This window comes from Musa acuminata, chromosome BXJ1-3, assembly GCF_036884655.1.
Source record: "Musa acuminata AAA Group cultivar baxijiao chromosome BXJ1-3, Cavendish_Baxijiao_AAA, whole genome shotgun sequence".
NCBI classification, from domain to species: Eukaryota; Viridiplantae; Streptophyta; class Magnoliopsida; order Zingiberales; family Musaceae; genus Musa; species Musa acuminata.
Window position 1 is genome coordinate 42822899 of NC_088329.1, and position 14314 is coordinate 42837212.

At 38.5% G+C, this 14314-nt stretch overlaps 2 protein-coding genes across 2 annotated transcripts; one reads left to right on the forward strand and one right to left on the reverse strand.

Annotated features, from left to right (window-relative positions):
• Positions 1–2432: 2432 nt before the first annotated feature.
• On the forward strand, positions 2433–10489 carry LOC135580978 (protein trichome birefringence-like 12). The gene is made up of 6 exons (XM_009394584.3): positions 2433–3050; positions 5126–5266; positions 8513–8762; positions 8857–9702; positions 9859–10003; positions 10357–10489. The coding sequence occupies exons 1-4, from the start codon at positions 2464–2466 to the stop codon at positions 9136–9138; spliced, it is 1260 nt and encodes a 419-aa protein (XP_009392859.2). The 5' UTR covers positions 2433–2463; the 3' UTR covers positions 9139–9702; positions 9859–10003; positions 10357–10489.
• On the reverse strand, positions 10423–11841 carry LOC135632619 (cocosin 1-like). Its single transcript, XM_065141249.1, has 3 exons — positions 11632–11841; positions 10846–11563; positions 10423–10774 (listed from the first exon to the last, which is right to left on the reverse strand). Exons 1-3 carry the CDS (start codon positions 11789–11791, stop codon positions 10621–10623), a joined length of 1032 nt encoding a protein of 343 aa, XP_064997321.1. The 5' UTR covers positions 11792–11841; the 3' UTR covers positions 10423–10620.
• Between the last annotated feature and the right edge of the window lie 2473 nt (positions 11842–14314).

Below are 14314 nucleotides of genomic sequence, written 5' to 3' on the forward strand. Positions count from 1 at the left end.
CCATATGCATCACAATATATTCGAGCAACATACAATATAAAGTGATAAAATATCAAATAATAATAATAAGCAAAGAGATTGCGTGTTAAGTCACATGTGCAATCACTCACGTAATTGGCTTATAGGACACTTATGACTAGTAGATATCTCTCACGAGTAATCTATGACTAAGAATATTTAGGGTATGTGTTTATAGACGAATTTGTCTCATTATCGTGATCTCATCATAATCCAATTCTCATTGTATATATCTATAGACATCACAATATATCAATCAAATAATATAAAGTGAGAAAATTATCATAACAACAATAATAATAATAATAATGATAACAAAAAAAGATTGTATAGCATATTACACATATCATCACGTGATTGACTTATAGGATATATGTAACTAGCATATAGTAGATACTCATCTATCACTCATAATATATACTTTTATGATGGTGTCAAGTTCTCTCATCTATTTTGGTCTTTAATAGAGAGGCCATTAACGATTGTACCTAAGGTACTTTAAATAGTCAATCAATATATTATCGTCGAGACAATGATCTTATATAAGTATTAAGAACCATACAAGAGGCTGCAGCATGAGTGGCCACAATTAGCCCGACCTAAATGTCGTCACGGTGAAAAAGAAATAAGCGACCCAAGTTACCTCACCTAAGGCTCAAGCTAACCTCTCTAAACATGAGTGAAACTAAAACCTTCTTACAAATAACGAAAAATGAGCTCTTAAGAGGCCCCCAACCAATGAAGACTTCATTGGCAAAAGAGATAAGTCTAAGTACAGTCAGTTCCACTAAGATTATAATCACAACGTCAAAAAATATTTTGACCTAGAAGAGTAAATTAAAGAGCTCATACAATGAGGCACCTTGAGCAACTTATTCGAAAGCATTCGAAACTCTCACCCTAACCTTAAGGGCTGGTGGAGAGGCAGATTGATGTCATCATTAGTAAACCTACCTCGAGGGGAGGGGTGGATAGCTTCTCAGGCCATAAGATCTACCATCGAAGAATGCCAGAAGATAGAGGGTGACCCAAACTTTTAAGGAGAAAAAGATAGAGTATCTTAACCCGAATCATAATGATGCCTTAGTGGCCTCTATGAGGATAATTAACACTCGAATGAAGAGGGTCATGATCGACATAGGCAGCTCTACTAACATAATTTAATTAAATATTTTTTAAAAAATTAGACTATAAATTAATGATCTTACTTCAATGACTTCTTCGCTGATGGTGTTCATCAGCGACTCCATCTCCCCTCGTAAGATTGTAAACTTATAAGTCATAGTAAGCCTTACTCCAAGATAATATTGATTAAGTTCATGATGATGGATACTTACTTGACATAAAATGCGATCATACACCTAAATAGAATAAAGACGATGGTGTTGACTTACCATATGGTGATTAAGTTCTCAATGAGAACTAACATCGGAGAGTTGAGAGGTAAACCGATGGAGTCATGCCAATGCTACCCGATGATAGTCTCCCTACCAAAGAAAGCCCAACCTAAGCCACCACCTATGGACCCTTGAGACTTGTTAAGTCTATCCCACATCCTAAGCTGGTAGAGCTGCTGATTGAAGCACCTTTAGATAAAAAGCCCAACCCGATCGAATTGTTAAGGTCGAGGCGACCTTTCCTAAGGAGAAGAAAGTGTAGCTCATCAACTTCTTGTGAGATTTATATGATCGTCATGAGACATATCGGGAATCGATTCCAATGTAACTCAACATCATCTGAACATTCTCCTCGAGGCATAATCGATGAAGCAAATGTTTCGTTAGTTTGCTCTTAACCGCTAACAACCAATTAGTGAGGAGATAGATAAATTGATAGTCCCAATGGCTCTTGTACAATCGTACCGATAGCTCGCCTACCTAATTATAAGTATCTATCTTTCTCTTAAACATTGAATAATCTAAAATATTTCTAATAGACCGAGGGGTATCAGGATGCGTTTGAGAAGTTAAGGAAGGTCTCTACCTCACTACCATCAATTTAACTATATATATATATATATATATATATATATATATATATATATATATATATATATAATAATAATAATAATAATAATACTAAGAGAATTATCTTTGTAACACTATTGAAAAAGTCCGATGACTAAAATAAACATATAATGGAAAGATTGATGATTTAAATCTTGATAAGATAACTTTGAGTGAATATATTTTTAATTTAATTTAATTTTTCTATTTTATTATCACATAGGATTATAAAGTTTGAAAAAAATACAATATATATATATACATATACATATATATATACATATATATACATATATACATATATATATAATTCTAAAATTCTCGCGGAATATTTTAATAAAGCAATGAACCAAACTTTCCCTCGCCACGAAAAGCCTAAAATACGCTCCTCGTCTTAATGTGCTGATATCAGCACCTGACTCGAACGCAATGTGCGCAAATGGCTCATCACCTCCACCGGAACACATCGCCACCGCCCTATTTCCTTCGTTTCCCCTCGCCGGCGCTCCGCCTCTCCCTCCTCCTTATCATCACTCTCGCCCTCCTCTACGCCGCCTCCGTCTTTCTCCTCCACCCTTCCTCTTTCTCTCGACGCCTCCTCCCCCCTCCGTCTCCATGCGGCGCGGCCGCCGCCGACCTCTCCGCCGGCAGATGGGCCCGCGACAGCCCGCGGCCCCTCTACGACGGTTCCTGCCCTTTCCACCGCAACGCCTGGAACTGCCTCCGCAACGGACGCGAGGGCATGGATTCCATCAACTCCTGGGTTTGGCTCCCCGACCGCTGTGGTGGGCAGCCGATCCCACGGATCGACCCAGCGGCGTTCCTCGGCTCGATGAAAGGGCGAAAGATCGGGTTCGTTGGCGATTCGCTGAACGAGAACTTCTTGGTTGCGTTATTATGCACGCTGAGGTCGGCGGATGGTGGGGCGAAGAAGTGGAAGCGGAAAGGGGCGTGGCGGGGTGGCTACTTCCCCAAGTTTGATGTTGTCGTGGCTTATCACCGCGCGGTGCTGCTCGCGAAGTACACGTATGTGGCATTGTTCTTTTTTCTCTTTGTCATTGCTTTGCTTTGTGGATCTCAGATCATGCATCTCAAATCTGCTTCTGGTTTGAGCTTGACTTCCGCTGAGTGCTATCATTTCAGCCATGATTCAGGACGTCTTTCATGCTAGATTAGTAATGCACCTTCTTGGATTCGCTTTTGGGGTTTTATTTGCGGTGAAACTTGAAGTTAGAAGATCCCTAATCAATAGAGCTATACAATAACGACACTCGAGTAACTTATCTTGGTTTCGAGCCATACAGTAACAACACCGGAGTATCTATGGTAGTGAAAACCAGACTTCTTTGTGAGAATTAATGAACAAGTGTTAGAACTATGCAACATATATTTAAGAATCTGCAGACTTATATATTGCTATTTTAAATGCTTATGGTTGTTTTCAATCTGGAAGTCTTCACATAGCTGAACTGGCAATTGCGACATATGTGGCACTTGCTTGATGGGTGTATGTGAATATAATACCGAATCACTGGATGAAGAATTCAATGACAAGTCAGGTGATACTGGATTTAGTGTATATGCTACAAGGGTACATAATTACAGAAGATTTTTGTAAATGGTGTATAACTTATCATGGTGCCTTCCTCTTACAGAGGGCATTATATGCTCCACAATAGCAGCTAGGTAACACCAAGTAAGCTTTATCTCATTCTATCAATTATAAGCTGCGGGTGAGATCACCCTGTTTTTGATGATTCCCATAAACTGTATCAGGGAATTTGAACTGGTGAACTTATTTTCTAATGAAGCCCATAGGGAAAAAAAACTGAGAATATGTTGTTAACTTTAGCTTTAAACATTCTGACACTGCACGAATATCTTTTAGTGCTTCACACGGCTGTTGTAGAAAATATTGAGTAATGTTGTTCAGCATTCACTTAAATTGAAAGGATGGCCATTACATATAATTTTCCAGAAAAAGACTTTAAATAGAAAACTTGTTCATCTATATAATAAATTGTCTCAAAAGTTTGGGGACAAATGTCACATTTGTACAACATGGCCATGCAGGCAATACGACATTGTATCCCTTTAACATGGCCAGCAAATGCAACAGCATCTCATCTTGTTCCCTACATGAAGATGAAGTTCTGGTTATAACATCTCATGTCACTTAAAACTTAAAGCTGGAAATGAAATTCCCTTGGCCAAATTACCTCTTCATTATTTAAGAGTTTTCAATCGTTACATGGTCAATGATGGATCATAACTCAAATATAGAAGGTTCTATGAATAATTACAAAATATTATAATTGGTATCGACTTGATAACTATTCTATATTGCAAATTCTTCAAAATATAGGCAAGAGAAACTTAACATGAAAGCCAGTGAATTTTAAGATCTGCATTGCTCTTTATCTTTTAAGCTCAAACAACCAGGGCAAGTAATTCATTAGAAATATCCCTCAAATTCGGGAAAAGTCCTGAAGGAGGAAAATGCCAAGTTTTTTTTTTTTCTGTGTTTGAGAAATATTAATTTTATAAAGCAAATAAGGAATTGCTCCAATACATGATCTCGGAGCAATTATGCAGGATGTAATTATCAGTTTAGACTGGTTGTATCCTAAATTGTGCTTACTCATCAAAATTTATTTCACTCTTATCATATTGGATGGTTGTCTTTAAATAAATTTTTATTAGGAGAACAAAGAATGCCCTAAGAAAACCATCTAATCCCTGGTGGTCCATGCTGCTTCACTGTTATGATTCATTTTGTTATGGTTGCAACAAGCTTTTCCCATCCTCCAAGATTTAGTGCTCATATTATGTGCTATATAGACCCTATGTCATCTTAAATGTGACACTTCATCCACAATCACAATTGCAGTATTATTCATCAGAAATATTGTCCTTGAGCTTTCTGAAATATGTAAATGAAAATTTCTTATGCATAGAGGTGAGAATAATAATTATCTCAGAGCTTTCACCAAAAATAATATTCTGTGCTGATCTATGTAGTTATTTGTGTCATGTGGGTTGTTTTCTCCTTATGTCACATTAATCGTCAGATGTTTACATGCTCAAACCTGTTGTTTAAGGTGGCAGCCTGTGGATAACTCAGCTCATCTTGGTCAAGATGGAGTGAAGGGGACCTATAAAGTTGATATTGATGTTCCAGCTGATGACTGGGCTAATGTCACAAAGTTCTATGATGTCCTGTTATTCAATACTGGGCATTGGTAAGTTCCATCATGCATTTCTCTTGCTTCATACATGTCATCTGATTGGTTTTCATTCTACTGCATTGGTTCATGCTAGGTCCAACCAGTCATTTGTTTGTTACTGTGCCTTGCTCATCCTGGCAAGTGATAGAATGGTTTAATGCATGTCTGTGAAAAGGGTTGGAGAATGCTGGTTTGTAGTGCCTGCACTAATCATATAACTGTAAAAATGGATGCACACCAGCATATATAACCCAGCTGATGTTGAGATGTGACCAGTACATACCGGCTTACTGCAGTGTTAAATGGCAATGGACCCCAATAACCACTCAGCGACCACCAGCCTCATGGTGGAGATGCATGCATGTCTCTGACATGCTTGTATTTGGTACCTTGCTATAAGTAAGATTATTGAATAAATAGCCACAAATCTGAAATATTTCAAAACCAGTGAATGCTTGTTGACAGTGGCGTTTGTGAACCATAACCTTGTTCAATGTTTCTAAATTTTTCATTTGCATCCTAGTCAGTTGATATGCTTTTATTTATTCAAGTTTGCATTATGGCACAACATGTATAGTGTATATAGTGATATGTATTGAGCCATTAGCCAGCTTTTGTGGGGCTCTTTGTGTGGCCCTGTTTTTCAGTGACAAATTTAGGCTTCATTTATTTGAAGGTTTAAAATAAAATATTTATGAAAATTAATGAACATTTGATGTTTTACTTTTTCTGATCTGGAGTATTCATCTGATTAATTGCATATTTGCTATACATTTTTTAATATTCTCTTTTGATAACTAGTGTAGGGTTATTGATGATATTGTCATTTGACAAACGTGACATTTGCAAAATATCCCCTAAAATAATGTTCAAATGAGAAATGAAGTAAAATGAAATTTATTTCAGCCATTGATTAATAGAGCTGAATCATGACACAGAGAAATAGTACAAGGAAAATAATTACATTCTTACTCAACAGACTGGTCCAATTACAAGATAGTCTCGGCTCAAGTTGTGTACCAAATTTATGTCATTTATATACGGCCTTAAGATGGACCACTTTAAAACTTAGTTTGGATAAACTTGGTCTCAAGCCTTGTATTGCATTTAATGTGCAGGATTTGTTCCTTGATCAATGTCAAATTACATTCTCCATTGTACCAAATCAAGCATAAATTATAGTCACAATTAATTGTCATTATATGTTAAATAGATTCCTGAGTATAACTTAACTACGGTTGCTGATCATGTTTGCAATGTTGAATTCCTGCAGAGAACATGTTTAACACTAATACTTGGCAACATTACATTTTCAAATTATTGTTCAATTAAGGGTGATATTTCTGCACTCTGAGATGATGATGTTGTCCATGTGATTCTTCTTCCATAGCTGCTCTTTGGGGAGCTTAAAGGCTTATGTTACTCTTCTATGGGTTCTTCTACAAATGTATCCTGCAAGCTCTAGCTATTCATAAGCTACCCTAAGGAATTACTACTAGTACAAATTGTCTACTGAAGACCACTGCACTGTTTCATGGAGATCAGTGTGAAGTTAAATGTTTATAAACATTCTTTAGGAAATTTTACTGAATGTGGACAAATACAAAATGATATCAAGAAAGATGCACTTTTTATTGAGAGACATGAAAAATGTTTATTTCCTTATGCAAGTTCCTAGATTGTGGTTATTTCTAGGTTAATACTGTACTGTTCCTTGGGAAGGAAACATTTATGCACGTATCGAAATTAAAATTATATCCAAATCTGTAGTCATAAGCAGCAAAAATGAGCGATCCCTTTCAAATGATGAAGCTCTCTAGAAATAAAGTTAAAGAAAAAGAGCAAATTAAGCAATTAGCGAGCCTTTTTTAAGTAGATTGAATGAATATGTATTTTACATTGTCATTGGCCATGTGATGCAAATGTTTCTTCCAAAGCCTGTCAAGTGAAGTAACTAGGATGTTTTTTTGTTTCTTTTCTTGTTTGTAGATCATTGCTTTTGTCATACATTACTTCTCATTTGGTAATATACACACTACTACGATATTATTAATTGACTATAATTTTGTTGCCTTTAATTTATGTGGTCATGAGGCAATAAAAGTGGGGATAATATCTTATGTTGTAGCTAGATGAGATGAGACAATTAGTATCAGTGGTGTGAGAAGAGGTAGAAGAAATCATAAAAAAAACTTTGTTAACACTATCATTAAAGGTTTTAAATGCACTTAACTAAACCAAGAATATTGATTTGAAACGAGCTCAATGGTGGAAGAAGATCCATATAGCCAACCCCAAATAATTAGGGTATTACAGCTTGTTGTAGTTGTAGTTGTTGTATCAGTTCAACTTAGAGCCTATTTAAGTGCATACAAATGTTTGAGGTAAAAGAATCACTTTCTGATAGATCTATCTTTTGGAAGTTGACTTAATAATTTTGTTTTTTTAATTATGGTTGAAGAAAAATATTTTTGTGGTAATGTTTTTTTTTTAAATGGATTATTTTAGAGATCATCAATTGTCGGTAATGTAAAATTATGGCTACCGGTTGATGATCTTTGGTTGTTCATAATCGATAATTTGATCCCAGTCATTGATCATTTGTAATTCAGATCAATCAGAATTGATGAATGATGATCATCAGCCATTGACCTCTGGCCAGCTAGTGGTCAAAATTAGGTTATGGTCACCAATTGACTTTGATGTCAATGTTATCAAATCAGAATATTTGGAATTGGTCACTTTAATATAGTGCCCCTTCCCTTTGTTCACTCTTCTGTAATGATATATGTCCACTGTAGAATTTGTGCATCAATTCAGCCTTCTGTTAATTGTTTTCCTTTTATTTGTTGTTAATTATTGTGCACAGTTCTGATTCAAGCTTTACTTTGATCAGATCATGTACATACATTTCTGTTTCAGTCCATTATTTCTCATGGTTCAACACCTCATCTAATATTTTAATTTGGTCCATTCTCTGTAATTAAATAATAGTTTGCATGGACTCAACCTCTTGGTTTCCATGCGATGGGTCATATTTTTCGAAAGTGTATACATATATAGATGTTATTTTATTTGCACTATGAAAGTGTTTCTTATGTTTTGGGAGTTTCTGTATCTGTTGTTCATTATGAAACATGTAGTTCTCACTCTTATAAGTTATAACCTGCTTTGCCTGTTCTTGAGATGATTATATTGCTCTATAACTTTTGTTTATGGGACCAAATTATTAAAGGCTGTTATCTTAACCGACTGAAACAGGTGGGGCACTGATAAATTCCCAAATGAGACACCACTTGTTTTTTATCAGGGAGGAAAACCATTAGACCCTCCACTTGGAATCATAGACGGACTCGAGGTAGTTCTGAATAGTATGATCTCCTACATTGAAAAAGAAGTCCCTGAAAAGACCCTCAAGTTTTGGCGTACTCAGTCACCGAGGCACTTCTTTGGTGGGGAATGGGATCACAATGGCAGTTGCTTGTTCGGTGAGCCTCTGAAAGAGACCGAGGTATATATGCTGATTGAATCTTGTTCTAAGCTTTGAAAGATACATTGTGGTTAGAATACGTGTTTTTGACAGTTAAATCTGATGTCCTCCACAGCTCGATTCATGGTTTGACACCAAACGTAAGGGAGTCAATAAGGAAGCAAGGGAAGTAAACTCTCTGATTCAACAAGCATTGCTAGGTACAAACATAAGGTCACTAGACCTGACTCATATGAGTGAGTTCAGAGCAGATGCACATCCAGCAATCTGGTTGGGCAAGAAGGACGCTGTGGCAATCTGGGGCCAGGACTGCATGCATTGGTGCCTTCCGGGCCTTCCGGATACTTGGGTCGATATCTTGGCTGCCCAGACCATATACAACTTAGAACTGGGCTGACAAACGTGCAGAAACAAGCAGCATCTTATGGAGTATGCCGATGTCTTACAGTCACCCAGAAACTAATCATCTGAAGTTTGGTCCATCTGGTTACCATTTAGTTGCTTGTATCTTCTTCCTATATTTTTTTTTACAAGATCATTCATAATTTTCTTCCCACAAAATCATTCATAATCTTCGGATAGAAATATAATCATACACTTTTACTTTTATTCTGTCCCCTTATTATGGGGGCAGCGGCTTTAATGCAAATCTCGTGGGCCAACAAATGTTATTTCTGGGCAAATTCTAGGCAGCTTTCAATTGTGTTAACATTTTTGTTGATGTCAGAATCTTAGTATCTGTCTTTTAGCTTTATGTTTTGTATGTGTTATATCTAATCCTATGGTGTACACAATTGTAATTCTCAGTTCACACAGGTATTCTTGTAGTTCTTTCCCTCTTCCAAAATTTTTTGTTGATGTATATTTAAGACTTTTACTGAAACTGAGGGTTAATTTGACTTGAAGATGATTGGAGAATGACCAGAGACACTGTCTTGGATCGACAACGGTTTCTGATGAGGTATTGGCTTGTGTCTTCCCCAATTTTCTCTTGATTACAAATGATTTCAGGTGGTAGAACATCTTTTGACAGATCTAAAATGGGTTATCAATCTTATAAAGTTGTGTTCTTTTTCCCGGAACTAAGAAGATTTATATCATCTTTTCTTGTGGACAGGTTCCGAGTTGTTGCAACTTTCCACAGCTATGTTTCCAGATCAATGCAGCGGAGTTCGGAAGGTTTGGTCCCCTCGTCGAAGAACCAGAGCTCTCAGCCGGTGCACCACCGTCGTCCCCGGAATAACGTCGCGCAAGTTATAATGGTAATCCAACATACCATCAACTTTTGATGTCGACAATTGTAGATATCATTACCAATATTTATTAACTAAACCAAAATTTGAAGAATATATTTCTCGATACATTTATTTATTTTTATCCTATAGAGAAAGGAAGAGTGATTTATTTTACACAGCCCACAATCATGTATTCTTAGGAGATTTGTGACCATCTGGATTGCAGCAGACATGATATTCTGTGACCATAAATGCTGTTCGTAAAGCGAATTAGACATGAGATTCTGTGACTATCACTTGGATTTTGAATGAACCTTTGCTTGTGCTTCCTTTAATGAACCTTTTTGCTTGCACTCTCTTCCATGAACTGTCCCTTTCAGGTCTCTCTTATCAGACATCAATCAACCATGCGCTGTGTAGCACAGTGATATTTGACGGCCATGAGCGAAGGTAAGAAAGCAGATCAAATATATCATAGAGAAGAGACCATTGCTCCTCCTTATTGGATACATAAGCACTCACAGATTACACTCTCAGCCTTGCATCGGACACTGCTTATTGCATCACACCAAAGCAAACCAAAGCAGGTAGATCGAGACCAGTTTAGTTCCAGCAGACGCATCTGGTAACGCCGGGAGTCGCTCTTATTTTGGCGCAGCTACGATAACATCATGCGAGTTGCCGTGTGCCCTCACGAGCTTCAGCAAGTCCGAGGTCACGCCCAGAGATGCTTCGAGGACGTCGGCGTTTGTGAGGCTCAGCGGCGACGTCTTCCCCACCACCGGGTGGAAGATGGGCCTGCAGAGAACGCATGAGGAGCTTCGCATCAGAGCGTCAAGGACCTGAAGCTTTAAGTCGCTTCTCGTTACCTCTCACTGGTGATGATGGAGAACCACTCCAACCCCTCGCTGCCCGCGACCGCCGCCATCACGTAGAACTTCTGCACCACGAACACGCATCCTGCTGCCACCTCCTTGTCCATGATGGTGGCGCCGTTGACTCCGCTGATCTGAACTTGTCCGCTGCCTCTGGTGATGTACACGAGCTGGATGGCGGGGGAGAACCCCGGGACGCGCATGGCGTTGGGCTCGAGCTTGGTGATGTTGATGGAGAACCTGAACCGCCCTTCCAGGGCGGCGAGGTTGTCCTTGGTCATCGACACGACGTGGCCGCCGCAGGGGACGTTGTTGCTGAACCGGGCGCTGTCCTCGTGCAGGACGATCCCGTGGCGGTCGCGGTCGTGAGTCTTGACGCACAGCTTCTTCTCCGGTTTGATGATCTGGATGCCGGCCTGGCTCGAGAAGAACTTGGCCGCGGCTTCTTGGCTCACTCCGCAGGCCTTGGCGAGGAAGTCCGTGGACAAGCCATTGTAGACCGCCGCTTGGCCTGCAACTAAGAAGTAGGTGATCAAGCCCTGGGTGAGACCGGCGGCGCCGTCGCCCAGGTATATGATGGAGAAGTCGGTGTCCCCGTCGTTGTACCACCATGTGTAGGTTTCTTTGGGCACGGTGATCACATCTCCTTTCTTGATCAGCACCGCCCTTTCTTTGGTCTCCCCCGGCAGTATCAGCCCAACCACAGCTCTTCCTGCCGCAGGAAAACGAGCAGAAGGTGAGGAACAGCATGACAAGAACCGAGGAAGACGATGGTGGTACCTTCGAGAACATAGCCAACTTTGGAGCAGTCGGCATAGTGCGGCAACAGCAGACACTGTGATTCCAGCTTGAAGGGGAAGTCGATGAGACCATCCTCATGGGTGGTGGTAGTGTCAGCAGCAGATGCACCATTGCCTTCGGCCTCTGTCTTGTCCGCCATTGCTCGGAGAATCCCGCTTGCTCTGTCTCGGCGAGTGCAAGTGGCAAAGGACAGCAACGGGAAAGGCTTAAATAAAGAGAAGCGAAGTTGCCACCTTCTTCCTCCACCTGTTTGGCGAAATTTCACGGATCATGCTTTGGCACGTGAAACCTTGTTTTTTTGGATTATAATAAAAAAATTATCAAGACAAGTCCTTTCGATCAGCTTCATCTTTGTAAAAGTGACAAGAAAAGCCATGGCATTAGGTCAAATGGTCACATCAACGTGTTCCATGCCTGGTTAACTTCTCAAAACACTAGGCTTTCTCTGGCGTCAGTACTCTCTAAGGGTACTATAGCAAGCATTTGATTTGATTTTCTTGTATTTTTGAAGATTTTAGAAGGCAAACTTTAAACACTTTTGGTGTTTGATTTAAGGTTGAAGGAAGTTTTGTCAGGAACATATTTGTGTTTATGTGCCAAGACATATAGGATAAATGCATGAATACACATGAAAACCACCAAAATAGTGAAGCATACATTACATTGATGGTAAAAGTAGGTCTTGGATAAGTCCTCAAGATCTTTGTTGAATAGACTCCACTGGAGGTATCCATCACTCATGATCTCCCAAGAATGGTGAAGAGAGAGCTCTTCTTTCAATTATTGCTGGTACAAACAGTGACAACTTAAAACAAAAATATGGACCAATGGATCGAAAGATGTCTTTTAGCTCAAAGGAAAAAAGCAATCAAGATTAGATTGATGTTAAGTCTCAACCTTATTGCTATTATGTGTCACAATTAAGACCCACTTTCAGTAGAAATTGTGCAGCATAGATCAACATCTTATGAAAAGTTGCAAGAGTCAGATACATTAAGATAAACATGCACCACAAAAAAGGACACACAGTAATCTACCTTAGTGAGATGATGATTGCAAGGTAATCTACCATAGTGATTCTCCATGCCCCACTCACTTGCTATTTATTAGATCATAAAACATTTAATTGTAAATTAAATCCAACAATTTATGTTTGTTCAATAGAAAACTAATAAAAATATCATGGGATGATAATTATCTAACTTTAATTGAAGGGAAAGACCACAAACTACAACAGAGTTTGTGCACCACATCACATCTCATACTGACTTATGCTACTAAATTACATGTTGTGTGAAGCCTGCAATAATCGAGGCCAACTTGGAATCCCCCATCTCATCCATCCATTGATGACATGCCTTACTTGTCAGTGTGGACTCCACAAATCCAATCACATCTCACAGCAAAGTATTCTTGATGAAGAACTGAGATAAAAGAAAGAATAAGAAATGGGAGCAATTCCTATCGAAGGACCCCAAAAATTAGACTGTTCATTCATGCCGGAGCAAGAATCCAAAAAAAGTCTGAACTCAGATTGCGACCCGACATGACTGTGGACAATCACCCTTTACCAAACTCTATCATTAAAAACATGGTGTGATTAGGGTTGATGATCAGTACAAGTTACCATACAATTTGTTAATCTAAATTATTGATCAAAATATTTAGATCATAATTAATAATTATATATTTATTAGATATTTAGATCATAATTTAATCTTAATTTTATGGGCTTGACATTCTCGTCGAGTTATAGCTCTATTCTATTCGAGATCAATGATTCGAAAATAGTTCTATTCTATTCGAGATCAATGATGAAAATATTCCAACTAAAATTAATAATAATAAATTTATTATATTCTTGTAAATAGGTAGGTGAGATGAATCTGCCATTGATGGCTATGGGATGTGTGGGTGAAGTTACCAGGAATAGGATCATGACATAATGCGAGGATGACCACCATGAACAGCCTGTGCACCGTTCTAATGGGGCCGTCCATGTGATCTTCGTCTGCCGAGTGCTCGTCGGAGCCAATAATGGTGTCGGTCATGTGATCATGTCCTTCATCTGGCACTCTTTACATCCCTTCCATCGGAGAAGAAAACGAAAACATACTGTTCAAAGTTATCCAACACAGCGAGCATCATATCATCTAATTCGCAGCGTCACCATCTCTCTCTCACTTACCTCTAACCATTGTTATTGTCGGTATGTACGAATGTTTAATCTCGAGAGTTTTGTCGTCGGTTCACTTCATGTTCGTCGTTAGCCGCCATGCCATGGACGGTGCCAATATAATATTATTACTCGTGTTTCATGCATGACCCTCTCACATGCATTTTTATTATGTGCATGTTGGGATCCCACATAACATAGACCTAACCCCATCCCTCTTTTTTCCTTTATGCCATATATATATATATATATATATATAATAGAATTTATGGTATCCTAAATACATAATATTTGGATGTGTTTTCGTAAAGAAGTCTTATATAATGCCAAACATTTTAGATCACACTCATTACATTCGGACTTAGTTGAAATTGTTTAAGCCGTGATGAATCCTTATGATAAAATAATAAACTTAGCTAAAATTGTATAAGTCATGAAGTATCCTTACACAAATTTCTCAAACTATCTAGGATTGCCTAACGCGTC

Coding starts and splice junctions, on each gene's coding strand:
- LOC135580978 (XM_009394584.3), top strand. CDS start 2,464: ATGGCTCATCACCTCCACCGGAACACATCGCCACCGCCCTATTTCCTT. Junction 3,051..5,125: donor GTGCTGCTCGCGAAGTACAC/GTATGTGGCATT, acceptor CTGTTGTTTAAG/GTGGCAGCCTGTGGATAACT. Junction 5,267..8,512: donor TTATTCAATACTGGGCATTG/GTAAGTTCCATC, acceptor CGACTGAAACAG/GTGGGGCACTGATAAATTCC.
- LOC135632619 (XM_065141249.1), bottom strand. CDS start 11,791: ATGGCGGACAAGACAGAGGCCGAAGGCAATGGTGCATCTGCTGCTGAC. Junction 11,564..11,631: donor AGTTGGCTATGTTCTCGAAG/GTACCACCATCG, acceptor TTCCTGCGGCAG/GAAGAGCTGTGGTTGGGCTG. Junction 10,775..10,845: donor TCCATCATCACCAGTGAGAG/GTAACGAGAAGC, acceptor CGTTCTCTGCAG/GCCCATCTTCCACCCGGTGG.